This window comes from Eucyclogobius newberryi, unplaced genomic scaffold, assembly GCF_026437365.1.
Source record: "Eucyclogobius newberryi isolate DKJ021-1_F unplaced genomic scaffold, fEucNew1.0.hap1 SCAF_18, whole genome shotgun sequence".
Lineage (NCBI taxonomy): Eukaryota > Metazoa > Chordata > Actinopteri > Gobiiformes > Gobiidae > Eucyclogobius > Eucyclogobius newberryi.
This window is the reverse complement of record NW_027315812.1, coordinates 19,643,460-19,667,136: the sequence shown is the minus strand read 5'-3', so window position 1 is coordinate 19,667,136 and position 23,677 is coordinate 19,643,460. Positions and strand designations below refer to the sequence as shown.

Here is a 23,677-nt window from a genome sequence, read left to right as displayed (position 1 = left end):
CGAGGTAAACTCTACTACATTCACACTTTATGTACATCATCACCACACCAGCCTCCTGCGCTGCAGCTCCCCGAAGACACGGCCGTGTTCAGATTGCGTCTCCACATGTTCTTGTGCACACAAGCTCAGTGAACAGGGAAAGACTCACACAAACCAAGTCAAATGCATTTTTTTTTATCAGGCTTTTGTTTTATTTCAAAAATAATTTGCATAAAATCCATTCAAACAGGCTCAAGAAAAAATGGCTGAAAAATGTCTAACTGTAAAATGTGCATTGCATTTTACTAAACTAAACCTAACCTGATTCTTTAGAAGATGTAACTGAGGGAAAGGAAAACAAACAAAATCACAAATCAAATTTGCGTTACAGCTTCAGATTAAAAAAACAACAGGTAAAGTCCTGCAACAGCTTTGAAGCAGTCACAGAAGGGCAGCACCAGGAGCAGATTACAGTACCAAAAGTTCAGTGACATTTTCCTTCTTGTTCTCCAGGTGTGCTAGCGGGCTAAAGTTAACCCGACTACAGGAGCTAGCTCATAATGATGACCAGTGTGTTACAGACTCCAATCTGCACTTTCATTCTCAACAATAAATAACTGTTCTTCGTTTTCTTCTCATGATTGTCACTTGTTTTTGTGTATCTTTACTGAGAAAACTGTCACTTCCCTTTCAACATTTCACTCTGTTTGACAGAGATTTTATAACAATTCTTTATTCTTTTAAAGCATTAGCTTTAAAATATCAGAACAGATATCCAAGGCACAAATTAAGAAACAGAAACATTAAAAACCTCAGTAAAAAGACTAGCTCAGGGGTCGATGAAGGACACAGCGATGTAGCGGGTGCCGTTGGTGGTGGGCAGGCCTTCGTGCAGGTGGGTCAGGCGTCCTGGGTGCATGAAGCTCCAGCCTTTCCTGGGGGACTCAATGGAGCAGTTGTATCTATGGAAACGGCAGCCTCCACCCTACAACACATGACAGTCAAATGAACACAAGTTTTGAGGTGCATCGTCACTATAGGCGACTCATTGCACCTGAAAACACAGAAAAGTAAATGTGATCTTCTGTCAGTACCAAGAAGTCCGTGTTCTTGTTGTTGAGGGCGATGTTGATGGTGAAAGTGGAGGAGTCGTGGTGCGGCCTGAGGAACGCCTGTCTCTCTGGAGTGTACTTCACCACAAAGTTCATCACAGCGTATCCCTACAGCAGTAAACGTCATGTTAGCCGCTCCGCTCACTTGTGTCTGGATAAACATGTCTGACAAAATGAACTGCGACGTGCGCTCGCCTTAGTATAGTATCCAGAGAACACCTTTAGCGTCACTGGAGAAATGAACTCTCGGAGGAAGTGCAGCCATTCTTTTTCATAACCTATTTGTTTCATGTGGATATCATCGGTCGGGACAGTCTCGTAGCCTCCAGAGATTCGTTTGTCCTGAGAAGACACAGAGGCATGATTAGCAATGGAACAAATGACCCGACCGCCTGTGATTGTGAGAGTGTTTTCTCAGTAACAAAAGTGCTGGTCTGGTGACTATTAACCACAGGGTGTGCTGTTGTCTGCAGCGCTAGGCCTAATGACCCGTACAGCCGAGCCTTTTCCCAAACGCACACATTCATCTTTCCAGGAAAACTTTGTGACACGCTAATTACCACTTTCTAACTACATAGAAGCAGTTACGTGCCTTACACTTTAAATACAGCATTATATTACTATTGTAACAACTCTACAGCAATTAACATAGGCGAATACAATTAAATTAAAGAACATTTTGTGTTCTAATTCATAAACTGTGTCCCTCAATTTTTGTTGGCACTCAGCCTTCCTGGTGAATTAGCCCAAATGATCAAAATTCTACCATCATAAGCTAAATAACAAACATTGTGATGTGATACAGAACTAAAACTGGTGGGAATACTAAATACTTGGAGTGTACAAGTGAAACCACTGCCAATAACATATTGTGAAAGATTGCATTTATGATCCTCTTTGTGCGCGCTCATATATGTGGCCCCTCGGTTTTCCCCTGTAATTGTAGGAAGGCAATACATCAAATCAAAGTTCAATTACTCATGAAACTCAATTGTATACAAAATTCTTTGAAGTAATACACATTATCTTCCAATAAAGTACTACTTTAGAACAACTACTATCTAGTCTCCTGACAACCTGCCCAGAGACAATGGTTGAAGGATGAGTCCAAAGCAAAGGTCACATACAAATACAAAATTGAAAACTAGCAAATGAAGTGCACAGGTGAAGAGGTGTCAATTCATTGTGTGTGTATCACTTTTGAAGAGTAATCTAGTTGAAAACAGCCCTCAAGGACAGGACACTTAAGAAAGTATATATTGAGACTGTTAAAAGAGCCGCTGAACGCTGCATAATGGCGTGTGCACTCTGGAAATCCCTAAACCAAGTGCTTTGTCTAATATCCCTGGGCTCGCAGCACTGACCTGATGTTTCCCTCCGGACCATGAACCGTAGTGCTCCATCTCCTCCACGAGTTCATCACAGAACTTCTCTGTGAACATTGGGAACCAGTACACATCTGGACAAGGCTGCAGCAGACACAAGCACAAAGACAGAATTCAAAACCCAGACAAAAGACATGTGTATTGTAGATCCCCGCCTACATTACATCACGCTGTTGTATTCCTTATATGTTATGTATTTGTAGGCTCACCTCTTCTAAGTAGTTGTGGGTGAAGATCTGTGTATAGTTCTGGTGGATGTATTTCTCTTTCCAGTCCTGTGGAGATTACATATACCGGGAGTACTGTTAGTCACTGGCCTTATCGTCTAGACTGTTTGCTGACCTGCATATTTTACATCGTTAATCCCACACCGCAAATGCCACGCGTTCCAAGTACATTCATTCTGAAGCAGGGGTGGGCGATATTGGCAAAAAAATTAACATCTTAATATTTTTTTGCTGATCCTGCCGATAACGCCACAAGATCATGGTTTAGCAATCCATCAGAAATGTTCTTAGCTGTGCCTATAAATGATTGTTCTTCTTTAGTCTGCTTCCCCATTAGTTATACCCACAGTAATAAGTATTCTTTCTGTGGTCCATCTAACTGTGGATTGTCTTACAAAAACTGAATGGATTGTACAAATAAATACATGTATACAATACGTTTTTTGCAAAATTTCACGGCAAGTTCATGCAGCATTTAAAAACTTGCTATATTCAGACAGAATCCTATGTTTTAAATGTTTGCATATGTTCAGAACAATGTTGATATAATCTTTTAGACGATGCAATATATCGCCCACCTCTCCTCGCAAAGCCATTACTTCCATTCCAGCTGAAACCCTTTACAAGTGCCTGCTGCTCATTTGTGCTATCGAAGAATAATACATGTCTTTATTTCACAATGGAGCGGAATAACATGCTGCCATAATGACTTACCACTGGGTTTTCAAATATCTGCCACAAGTCGCTGTTAAAATGAGAAACGTTATAATTGGCAGTGGAAATTAGTCTCCCGAATTCGTGGCGGTTTGTTATGTACATGAAGACTCCCTGTGGCAAATGGAGAAAAAAAAGGTTTAGTCAGCTGTATACAAAGATGTTAGACGTTACAAAAACTCAGTAATTGATCCAAATGCACACAATGTAAAAGTGAACACCTAATGCACGGCAGCTCCTCATTATGTGACTGCGACTGATTTGAGCATTCAATTAAAGTTACACCTCAACTGGCTAAGACAAGTATAATTGCAGAAAGGATGTTTGTTGCAATCAAGTGCTTGATTGGTGGGTAAAACCAGAAGTGCCATATAAATAATCTGGGATTATTTATGGGTGCTGCAGGGTTTTGTGGGCTGGGAGTGAGATGAGATCACAGGAGGAGGGAAAGGGCACGGTTTGGGTCAAAGCAAATCAAGGAATTCTACTTTCGTTCGAGTGAAGCAGGAGGAGGAGGAGGAGGAGTGCTCTACATTTGGACTCACTATCAGACTAGGCTTTCTATGGGCTTATAAATATGATGAATTACGACCAATTTTGGAACGGGAATTGCCAAGAAAAGCAAAAATCTTGAACAAATGCCAAAGATAATATGTGATAATGCCACAGCCTAGTCTGAGATCAGTCTTTGAGTGGAGTGAGCAGGTGGCTGCAGTTAAGGGGCTGTTTGGAGTCGAGCATCAGAACAGGGGACTCGCCTAATCTTTGACAGATCTGAGATAAACAACAGGTGTTTTCTACCAGTTAAACTTATACTTTTGAACTTGGATTCACTGAGCAAAGTGTCGCCAGGCAGTCGTTCTTGAAAACCAATCCTGCAGTTTCACACAAAAAGCTGACAAACTCTATTTGAATTGGCTTTTGCGTTTACAACATGCACATAAAATACTAGACTGCGAAATATGTGCTATGAGCTAAGCCATTGGACAGAATAATCAAAACAAATGGGAACCTTCGGGGGCCTGAGCATATGGAATGATTCCGGAGAAGGGGAGTCTTTTTCTCTGTGACTCGTCTAAAATAAAGGAGAAGCATTATGTCAAAAAGAACATAAATACTTTTAGATACACAGTTGAGATACATTTGTCGCACACACAGAGATGAACAGCGACTACGCCTGTGTGTAAAGGAGCAAGGGTCCCTCTGAAGCTGATGTCAAGGCATGCTGGGAGAAATAGTCGCACAATCCAAAAGGGGCGCAGTTTGGATACATTTAGAAGTATTATGTGGAAAAGTTAGAAACCCAAAGTGTTTTTTTTGTCAGCCAGGCAATGCACAGTGTCTCTGGTCACATTCCGACAGGGAGAAGGTGATGGATGTAGAAATGTAAGTCGAGTTTAAGCTCTTGAGCACCACAGAGCCCTCCAAAAACACAAGGAAAGCCATGCCTTGGTGACAGATGACAGGAAGATGATTCAACCACATTCACCAGTGTACTGTTTGCTGCACATCACGGTTAACATTCATATGGTCAATTAAGCGTGAGATTAAATACTTTTAAAATAGCTGCTGACGCCACATATAACCCCTTTAAGAACATTCTAAATTCCAGAATGAAGGTAAATGTGAAGTGGGATATAATGTGATTCCAATGGCAAATTCAATGGGATTTGCCACAGAATATCATGAATAAAATAAAATATGAAAAATCAAAGTGGTTTTGGGAAATGAAAACCATTGAGATACATGGCATTTATGATATATATATATATATATATATATATATATATGAATATATATTATATATTATTTTTGTTATAGGAGATTATGATTGCCACTGAGCATGTTTGATGAAGGCAAAATCCTGATTTTATATTTAGACTTTACCACACGAATACGTACAGAAATGTTGATCTCACAATCGTTGTTTTTTTTAATTTTATGTGCAGATATATTACACACTTTATCACAAATTATACTTTTTCTGAACACAATTTTAGGATAGATTTTCTTTTCCTAACTTTTGTAATAGAAAACCATACTTCCTGACATTCATAGTCTGAAAATTCAAAATTGTTGCCTGTTTTTTGTTAGAAAGACTTAAAATCATCAGTGTTTATCAGAGAAAATGTCGCCTTCATTCCAGAATTGTGAACATTCTATCGACATTTTTAAAGGGTCCATAGAACATAAAATAAATGAACTCAAATAGAACTTTTGACACGATAACACAAAAGCGGTCAGCTCTCACCAGCTCCCTGGAATTTCTGCAGAAAGCCATATCCGGGTCCAGTTTCTCCAGAACAAAGTGGTTCCTCTCTTTCAGCTCATTCCTAAGCGCAGTGCCGTGGATGAGGTAGACGTGCGCCATAAAAGGAATGTTCCACACGCCCCTAGAAACAACAAGTGTAGAGGGTGATTTAAAATGAGCGTTCCTCGCTTGTGTGAGGATGTGGCTATTGTTGTTTGGACTGTAACTTGGGAACAATCCAGTCTAGAGGTGGTCAAAAGGCTGCCACTGACCGACCGGGATGGATTCTGCATTCTCTGTCACCGTGGGGAATCTCTGGGCACTTCAATTTCTTCAATAAGACATTCATTCATTGGTTTATCTATCCATGTGGGATTGGATAACTGTTTATTTGACTGGGCATTGTAGATTGTCAAGTAAAGCTATTAAGGATGAAGAATACATTAAGTGTTCTGTATAATAATATTGATTAAAGGGATGGGATACGAGTTCAGGGCCACGAGAATGTGACGTTTGACATCATTTCTGCTTAAAATGTTCAATTTATTTATATTTTATATTTTTTGCCAACATTGTAGCACTGTTTATGATCAAAAGATGCAACTTACCCATGTTTTATACCTTTAGTTGTTCTTCAAAACAGTTCAAAACATGGGAAATATATATCACAAGATCTTTTTCCACTGGTGCATAATTTTTGGGGAAATTATGTTATCATATCTTGACGTCTTGTGGGATTAGATCTTGCCACATCCCTCCATACATGATCATTTTACTTTTAATTGAAAACCACATCCCCCCAAACAGCCCAACTTTACTCTACTTTGTTCTACACTTTAAGAACATTTCTATTAGACCATGTTTTACAGGTACAAAGCATTTTTTCAGTGCCAGCTTCATCCACTACTACAATATCAGATTCTACACATAAATGGAAACCAAACCAAACCAAGTACTGCCAATAGAGTAAAACAGACTGGGTTATTCATGGAGGTTCAAATCGCCCCATTTCAACACAAACATTTTTATGTGGCTGCACTTATACACATTTCTTTAACTTTGTTCCTGCACGCTTTCTCTATGTAACTGTAAATCTGTCTTAGAACTCAATGCTTGACTTGAACCTAATGCTATTTTTCCTTTTTCTGCCGTTTCTGATTTTTGCCCGTTTTGGTCAACTTCTCCTGCAGCCAAAAGGTCTGTGCTATTCTCAAACTCCCTTTTTGAGCAAAGTAGACCCTTGACTGGCCACAGGTTCACGGGATATTAAACGTCTTCTGTGGTGAGTCGATGTATATTATTTGACTCTATACGGCTCATTTCATATTATTGTTGAATAGAAAAAAAAATATTTAAGTTAAGCCAAAGGTTTCCTTGGTGCTTTGAGGCTTTTTTGGGAATTGGCAGAGCATATATTTTTACAGCTCGAAATATGTCCTCCGCTATAAGTTAAGTAGAACTACATCCGCCACAGCTACTGCAACGCAACACTATTACTGCAACTAATGTTTGCTATTATTACTGTCACTGCACTACATAAAACTCATTTAAATACTTATTTTTGTTTAATAACCAACCCAGATATGAGGGAAGAGAAAGGCAAGGAGAGAAAAGAAGAGGGATAGTGATGAGAAAAGCTGAGAGAGAAAGTAAATAAAAAGAAAGAGAAAATAGGAATTGAAGTTCCTGTAACAGATTGGCTCATTCAGATACATTATTGCAGCTGAAAGCTCAAATTGTGCAAGCAATATAAGCCTTTCCTCTATAGATTACTTATATGGATTCTTTCATCTACACAATAAAAGTGTATTTGCTGCTGTTGGCCAGCCAGTAGTACAGTATATACCGGTACGTCTTTCGTTAATACATACAACAAGCTTTAAAGAGTGAGTATCATCATTTCTCTGTAAAGAAATGGCAGAATGGATCAGATGTTGATATAATTTGGTGTCACAGTAGATTAGCTGTGTGACCTAGTTAATAATGTATGGTTTGGGTTTCTAGACCTGATATTTGCCGATCGTATGCTGATAAAGATGACCCATATTTACTTCCCACAATCTATGAAAAGGGGAGTGGCTTAAGAGATGATTTGATAAAGAATTGATAGAGTTGACGCTATTCCTTTATGACTTTGGAGATTTGTTCACTGCATTTCATTCCTTGAGCCACTTTATGAACTTGATGTATGTTTCCCTCTGAGGATTTAGAGCGTATTTTCCAAAACAGCACTTCAGCAGAGCAAGTTTCCAGTGCACTCCAGATCACAATCCAACAGTGATTTAATGCTTACATGCAAATACGTGGAGCGAGACAAACGCACAGATCTTCCTCCGTAGCGTCGAGGTAATACGTGCGGGCGCGCTTGTACTTACACACGTTTTCTTTGCACAATGTCGACATAATCTTCGGAGCGGGCGTAATAACCATCCAGGCTCAGGGCTCCCCAGAAGTTGGACCACAGCTTGCCGTGACGAGTGACAAGGGGTCCAATTATTTTCCTGTGGAGAGGCAGAAGCAGAGGAGAAGAGATGGTAATTCTGTCGGAGGAGATAAAACTCACAGAAAGCAAACCACCTCGCGCAACAGAAAAGAGTGTTGTGTGTGTTTTTGACAGCTGTGCATCGTTCTGGACCCGAGTCAAAAAACAACTTTTGAGTGTGGAATGTTTTCTTGGAATTTGCATGCAGGGTTTAAACCATAAATCACAATGTAATTCAAGATGTTGTTGATGCATTTTAAGCATAACCTGAGTTGCAAAACAGTTGGGGATCTGTGTAAAATGTTTGAGTGTGGAAAAAAGTGAACCTGGCAATTTTGTCTGCAAGATAATTGTTTGTGACAGGCTCGAATTGTTAAGGTCAAACTACAACTGTATCTCGTCTCAGTGTGGACTCATTATGCTTAAAACCTGCTATCCTCGTACAGTAGTCGTGTTTATGTGTACTAATATGCTCTGAAATGTGTTTTAATATAACCCTGTGTGTCCTAATTTAAAGGTCCCATAACAAGCAAAATCGACTTTTCAGAGCTTTTAACCTTCTTACATTGCTATTTGTGCTTCATATATGTACCCAGAGTGTTTTTCTGATTGATTCCCGTAGTGTTTAGCTATATTACAGACTATCTCCTTTTCTCGAATCTCCAAACTGACGGGCGGTGGGGCAAGACCGCGTCATAAGGGCAAGCACGCGTCATTATCCCCCCTCTCCACCCCCTCCCCCCCTCCCCTCCCGCCTGCCCCCCCCTTCCCCCCGGCTCCGCGCTGCTCGTGTCTCCCATTCAAGCCCCGGAGTTTTTCTGCTTCGATTTACGACGAAACACGGCTCAAAGAGGCCCAAAACTTCATTAATGATATCGCACTCTTTACTATTATCACAATGGTGAAGGTTTATGTGGCAGTTGATGCAGCAACCGGGAAAATAAACAAAGAGAAGTTCTATCCGATACCGAAAAACCAGGAAATAAGAGTGCGATGGACATAAGACTTTATATATATATATATATATATATATATATATATATAGATATATCACGCACGCTGTAGAATCAACACGATATATCACTGCACGCTGTAGAATCAACGTGTTTTTATTCAGTCTCAAAGTAGACTCTTTCTCACTCACTCCGCGCTGCTCCGCGGAGCTTACAGCACACAGCTGTGGGGCACACACTACGTCACGGGTGGGCGGGGCACACACGCGTCACTCTGAGACTACGTCACGGGTCGGGCGAGGGAGCCAGATCGCTCTTCGCAAGGGTGGGGGCGAATATCAAACCAAGCCGTTTGCATTTCCGGGTTGGTGAGGGGGTCCAAGGTCTGGGTGATATTTCTTAACTATTATGTTATGGGTGTTGCACAACCCTTATTATTATCAATTATACACTTAGGATAGACTACGAAACGTGAAAAAACGTTTGTTTTATCGGCGATCACGAATCTATTGCATTTGCTATAGCTGCAAATTAAGTAGGCCTCGTTGCCATGGTGCAGTTATTACCAAACTTGTGGCTGAAATTTTGCCAGTTTTCGAATAGGAATTCCAAGATGTGAGAGAGTTCCAGTGTGAATTTTATACAGTACGTCGTAACTCAAAAAATACAAATGCACTTTACTTACTAAACTTATTACTTTATTGTATTAATCACTGTGTATTACTCTGAATCGGCCCTCCACTTTGATCATCTGAAGTTTGATCTCGCCCATGTAAAATGTACATCATCCATCTTGTTTTCAATTATTCCTTTGACTATGCATGCCTCATAAACCATCACTCTCAAGAGGTTTATAAAGTAGGGAGTAACCATACGCTTTCTATAAAATTAACCAGTGACAGTGTCCCTTATGATAAACGATGCGGAGGTTTTATCGTGATGCAAATTTGTCTTGGTTCAAATACAGACATTACGCCGTCTACCGCTGTCTCCCTCTGTGCCAAGGGAAATTTCCCATGCGCTCTTTAAATATCCCAGAAGGCCCTGTGCTTTGCTTGCCTGCAGCCGCTCACAATACAATACCACAGCCACATTGACATCTAGTTAAACGGCTTTTCCCCAATCGTGTGTAGCTGCAGAAGCAAATAAAAGACCTCGGAGTTTGCTTTTTGTTTTAACGCAAAGTGACATTTCATGGTGAGCGCAATATGTTTGTTTTATTCCCATGGTCAAAAGCAGGAAAACCATAACGCCGGCATATTTTTAAACTTTTATTCTTCCCGTTGGAATGTTCTTGCGGTTTTGCCACTTGAGAAAGAAAGAAAGTTCACGACAAAGCGACGTGGGACGATGGCTACTTTTATTTTTGTCTTATTTTTGTCTTTCTTTTGTCTTTTTACCTGTTTTGTTCGATCAGCAGCTTGAGCGTCTGCCTGTTGGTGAGCATGACGTCCGCATCGATGCTGAAGTAGAAGTCACAAGTGGAGTCCTGTCTGCACTGATCCCTAAAAGCAGGAGCAAAACAGTCGTCAGTCAATGCGATGTGATTACAGTCAATGCAGCGCTTTCAATAATGACTTGTTTCAAATTCATCAGCTTCTAAATATAAGATGTCAGGGTAAATTGCAGAGTGGCGGGCTATCTTTATAGTCTGGAGTGGATCGAGTGATTTGGCAAAGATTAGAGGCTGCTAATAAACCGTTATTATAGGCCGATCATGACTTTTACTCTTTTACCCAACGTGCTCGTGATAGGATCTGGGTAATGAGGGCCCACGGGTTGAATTGGTGCGTGACAACAGACAGTTAGGGGAACGCCGTGAATGAAAAAGGGTGAAGGTGAAGGGAGCCATGCGTTCTGACAAAATCTGTAGGTATTGTTTTAGTAGAATTTGGGATTTTGATGTCAAATTCCATGTTTTCGTTGTCGTAATTGAATTGAAATTGATGTTGACGCAATTATCGAAGTGCAAAGATCCTCTGCAATGAACAAAATAGCCTGTCATCTTATTTAGACCTCTATAAACACTAATTTCTATCAATTTATCAGTTCATATTTCAGTCTTCTTTCAATTGTTAATCCTCCTGGAGTCGTTTCCAAAGTGCACTTTTGATAGAATCCTACTTTTTAAATACATATCACAAATCTAATCCCAAAACTTGACAGAGAAATCACAATTTGATTTTGTTTTTCAAAATTGTGCTGCCCTTAGATATGAAGATGCTAATCAGGCAACCTATCAAACACTAATAACTATTCAGACAAAAGTGTGATGAATCTATTTAGCACTAGTGGCACTTTTTTAGAATATTAGGCATCTCTATGGACGCTTGAAAAAGTACGATATCAAAATGCAAGCATGATCCCAATTTCTGTACAAGCATTATTCATAAATCATGTACTGTACTAGAGGTGCAGGTAAAATGTGTGTGAAAAGTTACATTTAAACAAGGAAACATGCTTAGGCCTATTTTAAATGGCATTTCTATAACTATAAAACCATAAAAGACTTTGTTATATGAAGATCTGCCACGTTCCATTCACAGTAACTTCCATATATATCACTAAAACTTTTATTTTGGACTTTTTCTTTTCCAGCAGAGAATAGAGGCTCACGCACATGCCCATATTCCTGGCTTCTCCCTGACTCAGATTCTCCTCAGGTCCCACGACTTTGAAACTTCCGAACACATTCCGGTTTGCCTCCCAGAAACTCTGGATGTGCTTCTCATGGTAAACCTCCTGCAACAAACAATATTCAAGCATTCTTATTACGCCGCTGCAGTACGTGGACGCTGTTGCCGTGAATAAACGTACATTGTTGTGAATAAAAAGCCTGAGTTTGTCCCTGGGGTAGTCCATAGTGAGAAGACGGTGAAAGAATTCCGGGAGGAAGGGAGTGGGCTGCTCGATGAACACTCCCACCAGCACGTTGGGTAGTTCCTGTTTGGATTGGAGAAATAAATTAGGAGCATGTCAAACATTGGCTCAGCGTATAGGTATGTGTTTAGAATTATTCATGGCTCCCTTTGACATTTGAATTTAAGCTTTCGTACACACAATGAGCAGATACAGATGGCGGTTTCACAAAAGGAGAAAGGCCCAGAGAGTTTGGAGACTGTAGGCTTTAGGCTGTGTTTAGTTCTGATGTAGACTTGATTAGGTCCTGTTCTAGTTCTGTTTCAATGATATAATCCAGCTTTAGTTGCAGCTTTAGCCCCAGTTTGATCCCAGTTTGTATGTGCTGTGTGAATGCAGGTCAAATATCTACCAACACCTGATATCAACCAGAGCAGGTCTAAAAGTGCACAATTCTTACTAAACTGATACAGATATGGTTTGATTGCATTACCAGAGTGACCTACCCCTGAACAGAAATGTAATAACTGATGCCAAACCCAGGACTTTATACTGGATCGAAGTCGACACCACAGTTGGCTTCACTCAGAACCAGAGCAAGGCTTTGCAGGCAGAAATCATCAGTTTAAGCACGAAGAAGGAGCAAACTACTAGTGTCGCGTTTGTATGAACATTACTAAGATGCTCCAAACACTACACGTCTAGTTCTTTAATTTTATGTATTCCACTGACTGTTTTGTACAGCTGTAGTGAGAGTGGATCTCATCGTTCAGTCGTGTGTGCAAAGACCTGATGTGATTCCTTTGCTCTATAATAATAATACAAGTTTTATACAGTGCTTTTCCAGATGCTCAAAGTCACTTTACAGCTTTGAACTTTATTCCTTCACTCCACACTGGTGGTGCTAAGATACTATTGTAGCCACAGCTGCCCTGGGGCCGACTGACAGGCTGCCAATATGGGTGAAGTGTGGCCTAAGGACACAAGTCTTTTTGGCAGCTGATATTCCCACCGGTCAAACGATGAGGTCAGGCATTGCAGGAGGTGCAGCCCCACAACTCACTGCTCACTGCACATGCTCTGAATGTGAATGTGGGAAAACTGTTCAGGTTTCAATGGTTAAAAATGTTAACTCCTCACAAAGTTTGAAAACTGGGACTAATCTGCCTGCCAGATGTATGTCTGAAGTGCTAAACTCAATATTAACTGAACTTCAGTGGATATTTTTATTAGTGTTAACATGAACTAAATCATAAAAGACACAAGGTTAAATCTGAGGAAAAGAGAATGTGGTGGACACTGGAGTGGACAAACTGGACAGCTTTTTCCCATGACTGTGCTCCAGCCCACACAGCTCTTTCTGGACGTGTGATGACCAGTTCACAGAAAGGGTTTGGGCCCAGGACAAAGAACAGCCCAGTAAAGCTCTCTAATTTAGAAGTTCCACAATGACAGTTCCTGGCACCGGAGCGCCACCGTCCTGTGCCATGTCCGTCTGCTGCAGGCAAACAGCTGGACTAGAGTCTGTCACAGTGTGTAGAGAGAAGTACAATCTCCAGTTGTATTAATGATCTACGTGAAGGCTCCGAGGCAGGTATAAGTGAGTGTGCAGTAGTGACCCCGGCTGACCCACTCCTCACTGCGCTCCACACACTCTCAGAGAAGTGCCACTGGGTTGAAACTGAACTACCTCCAACTGTTCAAGCTTAATAAATGATGCAGTAATTGTTGTGGAGCAGACAGGTTTAAATACACAGCAGTCGGATGAGGTTAACATTTAGACTAGAGCAGCCTGAATGGAGAAGAGAATAAAAGCTGTCAGATGAGTTTATTTCTTTCTATGGAACCGTGTCTCGTGCATCGCTTGACAGTTGTGGCCACAAAAACACAGAGTTTCCTGAAATCTGCCATTCCTTCTGTCTATATTCTCTGTGACACATTCTCAACCCAACCACTCGGGGCGACTGTTGTGGACAGAACCCACGCAGACGAGGTCACTAAAAGGCAGCGTGCTCCAGAGTGACACCCTTTTAAATGAAGCCTTTTGAAAAGCCCACAGCCATATTCTGCACCGCAGCCGCGCCGCACTTCCTCTTCCCTCTGGCCTTTCCCTGGCACTGCAGTGTTTGAAGAAAGGTCCAACAGGACCAACGGGAACACTGCAGTGTCTGACTTATCTCACATTATTCATACTGTCTAAACTCTGATGAGGAAAAGTCCTGTCACCGTGAATAACTAAAGGCTGACTCAAGACACAATTACACAGATCATGGTGGAAAATAATGTTATAATAAATGGTAGTTTCTGTCACTTACTCTTAACTCTGATAAATCCACAATGTCCTCATCGCAGTTGCCACAGCCGTTTTCGTAGTTCCAGGCGTTGGGAACGTAGTTGCCTAAGTAGTTCAAGTACATCTGTAAAGAAAGGAACAAACAAAGACGATGAATATCAAATTTAATCTGTCATGACTGAGCAATTTTCACATTCCACAAAATTCCCATGATGTGTTTTGGTCTTGTACAGTTTTTAGAGGGAAGTGTGGTCACATGTGCTAAAACAACAGGCCTGTCTCCTGACCTCAGGGCTGATGCATGGTGGGTAACATGATCACGTCTGGAGGAAGTACCAGGTGCTGTGCAGTTATACTACTGTATATACATATATCCCATCAATGTTTATCTTATTACTAGTTAAACCAGCTGAACTAGTGGGAAATGACTCAAAACCACTGAAGCCTTCTTCATATTCAGTGATTTAGTTTGATAAGTGGCACATGTGCAGAGTGGTAAAAGTATAGATGACCTTAAATGTCCTGTTCACATGCTCCTGAGTTTTATCACACACACTCATCCTGATGGTTCAATGTGGACCTTCTTTTGGCTCTCTTTAAATAATGACTTGGCCAGATTACTTTACAACAGAACTCAAACTACCATTTCCATTTTTCATCTAATCCATCATTACATGTCGACCATATTCACACGCTGATTTACCATGTTAAAGATCCAACTGGGCAGCAGCTTTTATACGTGTCTGTTAAAAATCTAAGAGAATGTCCAATCATTCACTGGGTGCTAAGTGTAAAGAAGGCTGGACGGAACAGCGCCGAGACTCGGAGGTTCATGTCTCACTCACTTTGGTGTTTCCGTTGCCATGGACGACCACTGGCAGAGAGTCATAGGCTGTGTTCCTGACTCGAACGCGGTCAGTGCCAAATTTTAGAAGCACCTCGTCTGCAAACAAAAAGGAAAGTGAAGTTTTAAAGGAAAGATTTGGGTAACTGGCCAGACATTGTTTGTTTCAGCCATGAAAAAACGTTTTTTAATCATTTTATGGAGGAAATTACACACATGCAGTTTAGTTTAAATTCAGTTGGATTCAAGTGTTCATTAGTCTTCATGAAAAACACCAGAAAACGCTTTTCAAATGGTTTATTCTAAATTGTTAAATGGAATTACAACTAAGTGGCAGGTTTTAAGCCTTTTGCCATTACTCACCAACAGCACCGTTTAAATTCTGGAAAATCTGGCACTTGTGATCCAAGGTCACGTTGAGATTGAGCTGCAGAAACATCATTTAGATGGTTAGTTATATAAAACATGTTTCTTTCACTAATGTCGAGTTATAACTATGTTCAGAACACTAACCAACCATCTGACCATCAATGCTTCTCTGTTAAAAATATATGTATATAATCTATGCTGTAGTTCAAGATCACGTTCTGCACACATTTGCATTCAGGAAGGTTAGAAAGTCGTCTATAGCATTTACAGAGGGGTGGACACTATTTTGACTTGATAAAATGGACCAAGACTTGGGACTCGACTTGGACTTAAACTCAAAGGCCAATGATTAGGAACGTGAGACGACTGGATGCTTCTCTTCAAAAAAATGTGTTCAAAACTCTTATTGGCCTGCAGTTTAAAACTAAATTCAGGCCGACTTTCATTGTTTAATTTTACAAACTAAATATAAAACGTGAAAAATTATTATCTGTATTTGGTAATTTAGTATAAGGACTGAATTGGACATTGTGGGACATTAACTTGGACTTGACTTGGACTTGAGCTCTATAGTCTGACCCCTGTTATTTCAACACTATGTACTCAAGACTAAGTGATAGTTTTCCCTATTGTGAGTAATGAAAGTATATATTTAAAACGAATATCTGTCCAGAGAGAAAAACCGTTTAAAGTTAGCATCCAACTGGTCCATGGGGTCTTATAGTTACTCCTATAGTTATATAGCTCCTGTGCAATACTAGAGCTTCTCATCCTTACCCGTTGCAGTGGATCCACATATATCTTCGTATAGAACAGTTGATCATCATCGTTGTCATGGAGGTCCCACTGCGACACTATCCTGCTTATGTACGGGGCATATCCAATTATACCTGCAAGTAAAAAGAGTGTCAAATGCATTTCCAGCTGCAAAGTGTCTAGTAAACTTTTACAAGGTTCTACTGGGCTGGCAGAGCTCTAGAGCAGATTACATTAGCTGCTTCTGGCTTGAAAAGAAAAGAAAAAAAAACGTGTGATTGTTGGCTTCGCATGGGCTTTGTCTCTTTCCACTACTTAGAGATCGTCAGGCGAGGAACGACGAGCAATAAAAAGCTGTAATCGTGAATGCAACACAGCTTTTGCAACTCTCTTAAAGTCCACAGTAAGTTCTCATGGCAAAGATCTTCTCCCGTTTCCCCGTCTTCTCTTTTCTTCCCGACGACAGCGGCTGATTGCAGGGTTCGGCCCGTGCTTTTGGATCCCGCACTTTTTCAAACGAGCCTCAGACGCAGTAAACAAGTCGGCGGATAGACATGACATAATGCGACTGGCAGCAGCAACCGAACGCCTAAAGAGCGTCATGACATCGAAGTTTTATCGACAGTAGCCTCCCACAAAATGAGAGCTTTCAAAATCAACACATGTCTCTGTGTTGTTAACGCTTGATCTGAGAGGGGGAAAAAAACGAGTTGGCACCGTCAGATTTCTGTCATTCAAAATAAAAAGGCAATCCGAAAGGCAATAATGATTAATAGTTTGTTTTATTATGTCATTTGGTATGTTTTATGTGCATTTAATTTGTTTTATGTGCATTTAATTCAATAATATTCAGCTATTTTTACTTACTTTTATACAACTATACTATACAATGTCCTCCTCTTCCTCGTAAAATGCCACATGTCTGCCCTTCACTGCCCGTTCTCACCCCGTGCACCGGTGTAGCTCCCATAAAGTAAATCCCAATGGTCACTTGGGCGGTTGCTGTATAAACACAAACAAAACCTACAATTTGACACAATCTGTGGCTCACGCCGGGGCCAAGACAAATCCACATGTCGAGCTGATGACAATGAACGCTAAAACGGTCTTTAATCAGAATGAGAACGCTCCGGGTCCACTATGGGAGGTCAAACCAGCGGACGACCACAAGGAAAGCGGTCATTCTGAATGGCGAGGCTAAACGGCCCGCGGTATTTGGAACATTCTCGAGCATTTTCTCGGTTTCTATGTTACAAATGTGCGCAAATGTGGCAAGGCCTGTTCTATCTGAGCTCCTGTTCTCATTCCTCCGATAACCAGAAAGCTTATTGTACAGCTATTACAGCCAGAGCAAGAGGAATGTGGAGATTAGATCCCGTTTCATGGGATTGTGTCCAAAAGCAACTCCCTGCTACTGGACAGGAAATGCCTGCAACAGGGAGTTTGCATACAGAAAAAACAAGTATTTACAGTATAACGGTGAATGAATATACAGTCGTAAAATAAAAAGGAAACACTGTCAGCCCTGGTGGTTTGTTATTTTGAAACTTGGACCCCTGTGTCTCCTCTGACAGCTCGCAGAAGAATGTCCTTAACACAAATTTATACAAACACCTCCAACTAAACACAGGGCGATTATCTCCCTGATTATTATCCGTGACGAGCATGCTTAGAACAACACTGTGGAAAGAGAGCGTCGCTTCCAACATAAAGCCGTCTGATTCCTCTGTGTTTGTGGCCTTTAGGTCTTTCTAGTTTCAAAATCGTCACCATAAAGTATCAGTCAACTAATTATGATGGCGTAATTTAGTGCCCCGGGCAAAGAGAAGTACTTTTCTAGACATCCCAGCCTTTTTGTAACCCATCAATCATGAAACAGAGCAAATATTCCTAGTTTTGGGTGATTACGGTTGAAGTTATGCTTGATGACTTTATTCATTTAAAGGTTTTTGCTTTGTGTTTTTCATTTTGGGGAACCAATTTCTCTTACCACCAGAGTTCAGGTAGCGCTTTCCACTCCGCACTGTGGGATACTTGTCTGCCAGTCTTCTGTCGGGCCACGCCAGGCCCTCTGCAGCGAAGACGACTTTGTGGTTCGCCTGCTGGAACTTTTTGAGCGTTTCTTCTGGCCCCCCAGCGAAGATAAGATCATAGCTGGAATGAAACAGAAGTGCTGTTAACCTTTTTTATTTGGAGTCTCGCTGACAATCGTGACACGGAATCTGCCGTAACTTGCAGGAGATGGATGTGCTCTGTAAACTGTGCACATTCTTTAGCATTGACTGGAGCGGCGCTGCAGCACGCATCAGCACACACGTGAAGAAAGACTGCACTGACAGACTTGGTATTGTTGTTATTCATGTTGCCATGGATTTTTTACTTCCCAACGGATATTTTAGGATGAGAAATCTATGTGAAAGATGAAAGAATCAGATTTTCCCTTTTTCCCCCTTATTTTCTTTATTGCTCCCAGATTTTTGGTTTACTTACAATAATTTAGCAATACAATTCTCAGTCCGATCACTCTTTTTATATTGTTTATTTAATTAGGGCTGCTTTATCGCAGTAACTTTTAATCATAGAAAATATACGTATCATTCATGAATCGTCACAGATTAATCACACAATCTGTTTAGTCCAAAGAAAACGCTCTTCTAGATTGTGCAGGAGGCAGCGCTGTAATCAGGCGGTTACATTTACATGTAAAATTAGTCTGTGTTTACAAGAGGAGAACAAATCAACGATCTCGACTTTAACATTGAGCGCTCGGCGAGGAAAACAACAGGCCGCGTCTGAGCGCTAAAACAAATATATTTCACCAAACTACTGCAGAACGATGCCAGGCCAGTCTAAACAGCTCACATCTGTGTCTGTAAGAGCCAGTTACAGCTGCAAACTGCAACTGGAACGGCATTTGACCTCACTAAGCCTGCTGTTCGGACATGTACATGTACTTCAAACATGTGACCGCACAGATTTATCATGAAATTGATTGAGTTATTATTAAAGCAAGTTGGCTTTTCTTACCTACAGCAGCTGGCATGTTGTTGTTTGAAAGCAGTAGAAACATTTAGTGAGATGTTCAGAACCGCTAAACCAGCCGTCATTTTATGTGTTTGTTATATTGCACTGGTTTGTTTTAACGGCAATTATGTCAAGTTGCTTTTACTTTTGTTATACTGTTATAATTAGAAGCATATTCTCCCCATTTAGTAGGATACTCTATAAAAATCAAATAAAATGTATTTATAAAGCACAATTCATTAAAACTGTAATTCAAAGTGCTTTACAGTGTTTAAAACCCAATTTAAAAAAAAAAAAAGTAATAAAGTAAAAACACAATGCAGTTTATAAAAATGTAAAACAATGTACATCAGAGTAAAGTAAAGAATAAAAATAATGTAGTATTTTAAAATATTAAAAACCAGGCAAAATTATGTCAGTCATAGGCGCGGCTAAACAAAACAGTTTTTAGCTTGGATTTAAACACAGCCGGCGTGGGGGTCTATACATTAAAACAAGACAAATCACTAAGAAAACATCCCCCAACTCAACAATAGGCATAAATAATTATATTATCCAAGCCTTGATAAATAATAATAGCTGGAACAATATCTTTTGCATCTTAATGTTTATCGCGTGTACATTTTCTTTGCACTAGTGGGGCACGACATGACTTGAGTAGCAGTAAAATAAGTCACTTTTATGACCAATTATAGACACTAAAAAGTATTTCATTCAGCTTTGTATTAGTTTCGGCATTTTTAACGTTAGAGCCTAGAGCAATTTATTGTGACCTTTTTCTGCAGCCATCCATCACACTTGTATTGTGAACATCCTGATTTACAGAAATGGAACATTCTAGCCTCTCTAGCTCTCGCGTGGGATTTGAGTGGGGCTGATTTGGTCCTGTAGTGTACATTTATCTGTCTCCACACGCGCCGCGCACATGTTCACACAGGCAAGCTCTGTCGCCACCGATCTCATCCATCACTGCCACTGCTGCAACACCAGAAGACTGGCCCCGCCCTCACAGCTAACGTACATCATCATGGTGCTGTCATGGTGCAAAATCAAAGGTTGTGATCATCGCTGAAGCTGTGATTAAAAACAGAAACTCCTATTGAAATAATATTGTTTCAACAGATTTGGCATTGACCAGACTGTATTTAATTTTGAAAAGCCAAACCGACCTGTGCTGTAATTCAGCTCAATTTGAAATAACAACAATTTGACTCCGAGGAGGAAGTGGCGCTTATAATACACAATATTTAAACTAAATTACATAACAGTTGTGATTAAAGTTGCTGCAATACATTAACTTTCTTCAAAACAAGAGAACACCTTGTTTGAAAAGTGTGGAATTTTTATAGGGCAATTGTAGCAGATATTGTTGGAATTGCAGAGTTCACCAAGTTGAAGAGCATCAATCTTTGAGGAAATCTGTCTTTCAGCTCTGTTTTGATTCCTCAACCGCTCACTTTGCCTTGTAATCGTGCTACCTGCTCTTACATCGTGCTCGTGTGGCTTCGCGGCGCGCATGAAAGCAAAACCCCTCGAGAACGCACAACAGTCAAAGCACTTATTATGACAATTAGCTCGACTTTTTTTAATTCTTTCATCCACACAGCAGCTCAATGTGGTTTGCATCACTTTTGCCGTCAACCGGCCTCATCAAAGTGAACGTTTTAAGAGAAGCAAATGAAATATTAAAAACTCCCACATGAAAGCAAACACACCGTTGTTGGATGTGGAACACAGAGCGGGTGTAGGGGATATGAGGCGTCTGGTTTTGTCGCTGAAAGACGCTTTTACCTGTCCACGGTCAGAACGACAAGGTCCTCCTGCTCGGCCAGCTCCTCCATGGCTGCCTTCAGTAGTCGGACTTTTTGCCCTCCGCCGATGGAGCGCCCGACGTCTCCTCCTTTCCACGCCTCGTTTTGCCCCAGTACCTGACGTACAAGTCCGTTATACAGTTCAGAAGGCTTACACAACACAGTGGATTCTATTTTTTAAACTCCTTATTGTCTAAGTTACGTAGATAAATCGTGTTCTCTATCAAATGCATGCTTGGCCAGTTGTGTAAAGTCTAACAGAAGATAAGCCATGGAACTACACTGTTCAGGAGTTATTCACAGAGGAGGGATACAAAACAAATGTGTGATTGCTCTTCATGCTGCGTGCGTGCACATTTCTTGGACTCAGTGATCAAGGCTGTTGTTCAGTTTATCCGAGGCCATCTTACCTTGACGTTGTAGTTAAAGTAGTTTGCCGACTGCATGAAGCGGTGGAACCCATCTGTCTCCTCTGTGGCCACCGTAAGGACAAGCAGCTTTTCTGAAAAACAAAGGAGAAAGCCCTTGTAAAGTCCACATATCGTTTTGTTAACCAAATTATAGGGATTCAAATTGCAATAATGTGCTGTATTTTCTTAGAAATCCAGGGCACTGTCAATGATATAGCTTTAAGTGCTCACGTCCCTTGGAAACACCAGACATGTGTCAGCAGACCAACACGTTTGGTTCAAAAAATAGAAATACAAGGATGAGGCGTGTTTTCTTTCCTTTTGGGGCAAGTGATCCCCACATAATTTGAGGACATTTCCAGCGGCCCTGAGCGCTGAAGTCTGAGGTTAGGAAAGGGTTAGACCAAATACAAATTAACACTGTAACCTCCTGAAGAGTTTAAGAGCAGACTACTGCCTTTGGCCACTTTCCTCTTTTCTATTATTTTTGACAAACCACCTCAGCCTTGGCCAATGTATTACAGTAAAGAGTGTAAAGGTTTTGTATCTGTGTTTTTATCCAGATAGATGTGCGTATTGTGGCACTTTAATATTGTTTTATGGGACCACTTGAATAGTGTTGCTGTTTTCAGGGCGCAATCTGCTTTCTATTAAATAATCCACCCTGTGACCCGCCAAAGCCATTCAAATATTTATTGGTCATTTGGAAATATAAAAAGACTACTTAATATGAATAGAAGGCCGTGCTGAAGCCTTGGCCCGGATTGTGAGGACTCTGCACAAATGTGGTCAAAACTTCTGTCATTTTCTTCTGTCATTTTCTTTCACAAATGCCCATTTTCCCCTCTCCTCCCCTGATGGATGAATGTAAACACAGCACTGACAATCTTTTATTGAGGATGAAATAAATCAAATGCAATGCCATTTGTAGTAAAGTAAACAACTCTACTGCTAAAGTTATGAATCTTTCATTTCAGAATTCTTGGTGCAGCTCTTCTCATTTCAACATAGGCCATAAAGTGACATCAAAGTGGGAAAAGCAGAGTTTAGAATTTCTTGTCTTTCTTCATTAATACACAGTAAATGAAGTTTCATGCACATGCAAAGTACAAGAACTTTCATACACAGCTTTGAGTACTTGCACACGAGAGTCTAGATACTAATCAATACTCAAACTAGTATTGAATAAAGTTTATGTCAATTGCCGTTTTAATGCCTTGTTGTCCATTAACTTGTGTATTCTATATGTTTTGTTTGACCATTGAATGCACAGCTCTTGGGGATAAATGAAACACTATTATTGTCCTACTACTACAGCATTTAATAGTCCAAAAACTCGTCAGCCATGTAGCCAAAGTAGTAACACATTACTCACCAATAGGGTTTTCAAAAGCATCAAACATAAGATACTAATCGCTATTAAAACTAGTATATGAACTACGCAGATCCTCTTTTGAGCAAGTATCGATACTTCACATAATCTCAAATAAATGTGATCTTTTCTGAACATTTTTAGTCTGATATTGAGCTTCTGAACAAGACCAGAAAGTGTCATTGTGGCATTAAACTCAGTATAAAGCCTATTCCTGAGTATTCAAATTAAGTATCGTGACAACAGTAACCAGGCAATTTTCTACAACAGAAACCCTTCTAAAACCTCAATATCTTACGTAGAATCTTACTTCTGTGTGTACTTTACAATTGCCCCAGGACCAGTTGGATGGAGAAATTAGGACAATTACAGTTTCACATTCGCTCACTTTAACAGTCACAAAACAACTCCTGTTCTTCTACATCTGTGTCGTAATCCTGTTTCAATCTGTTGGTTTTTCAATCGCTTATTCAGCCTGTGACACAAGGTCTTCCACACACTTCTGCAGGTTGGACACAGTGGCCTCGTCTGTCTCCAAACTCGCAAAGTTAAGTGGTGCGCGGGGAGCGAGGAGCCTATTCTGAGCACAGGTGTTCCTTGTGCTGCTGTTGCTCGGCTGAGCGGCGGCTGAGCGGCGGCTGAGCGGCGGCGCACAGAGCGAGGGGAGCGGGACACATCTGAGAAACACATTTAGCCGTGTACAACAAGTCGTTTTATAGCAACAGCAGAACTTTACATGCTTCCGAGGGCGCTGCAACTTATGCAAAGAGGCAAAGGTCAAGTCTGAGTCAAAGATGTTGTAGGTGAAGCATGTTATATGAAAAGAGACAGAAAAC

General features: G+C 40.7%; 1 protein-coding gene across 2 annotated transcripts in view; it reads right to left on the bottom strand.

The window, feature by feature from the left end:
• Positions 1-266: 266 nt before the first annotated feature.
• plod2 (procollagen-lysine, 2-oxoglutarate 5-dioxygenase 2) overlaps positions 267-23,677 on the bottom strand; it is a 32,184-nt gene continuing 8,773 nt past the window's right edge. Inside the window, exons 2-20 of one of the 2 annotated variants that reach the window (XM_072450916.1) lie at positions 21,470-21,561; positions 21,040-21,176; positions 18,215-18,378; positions 16,246-16,358; positions 15,463-15,526; positions 15,101-15,198; positions 14,278-14,379; positions 11,921-12,046; positions 11,724-11,845; positions 10,504-10,608; positions 8,044-8,169; positions 5,669-5,810; positions 4,430-4,492; positions 3,418-3,531; positions 2,686-2,751; positions 2,456-2,560; positions 1,287-1,433; positions 1,074-1,199; positions 267-964 (exon numbers count right to left, since the gene is read on the bottom strand). In XM_072450916.1, the coding sequence (XP_072307017.1) occupies positions 809-964; positions 1,074-1,199; positions 1,287-1,433; positions 2,456-2,560; positions 2,686-2,751; positions 3,418-3,531; positions 4,430-4,492; positions 5,669-5,810; positions 8,044-8,169; positions 10,504-10,608; positions 11,724-11,845; positions 11,921-12,046; positions 14,278-14,379; positions 15,101-15,198; positions 15,463-15,526; positions 16,246-16,358; positions 18,215-18,378; positions 21,040-21,176; positions 21,470-21,561 (2,168 nt within the window). In that variant the 3' untranslated portion in view covers positions 267-808. The other variant, XM_072450915.1, reaches the window with a different exon arrangement.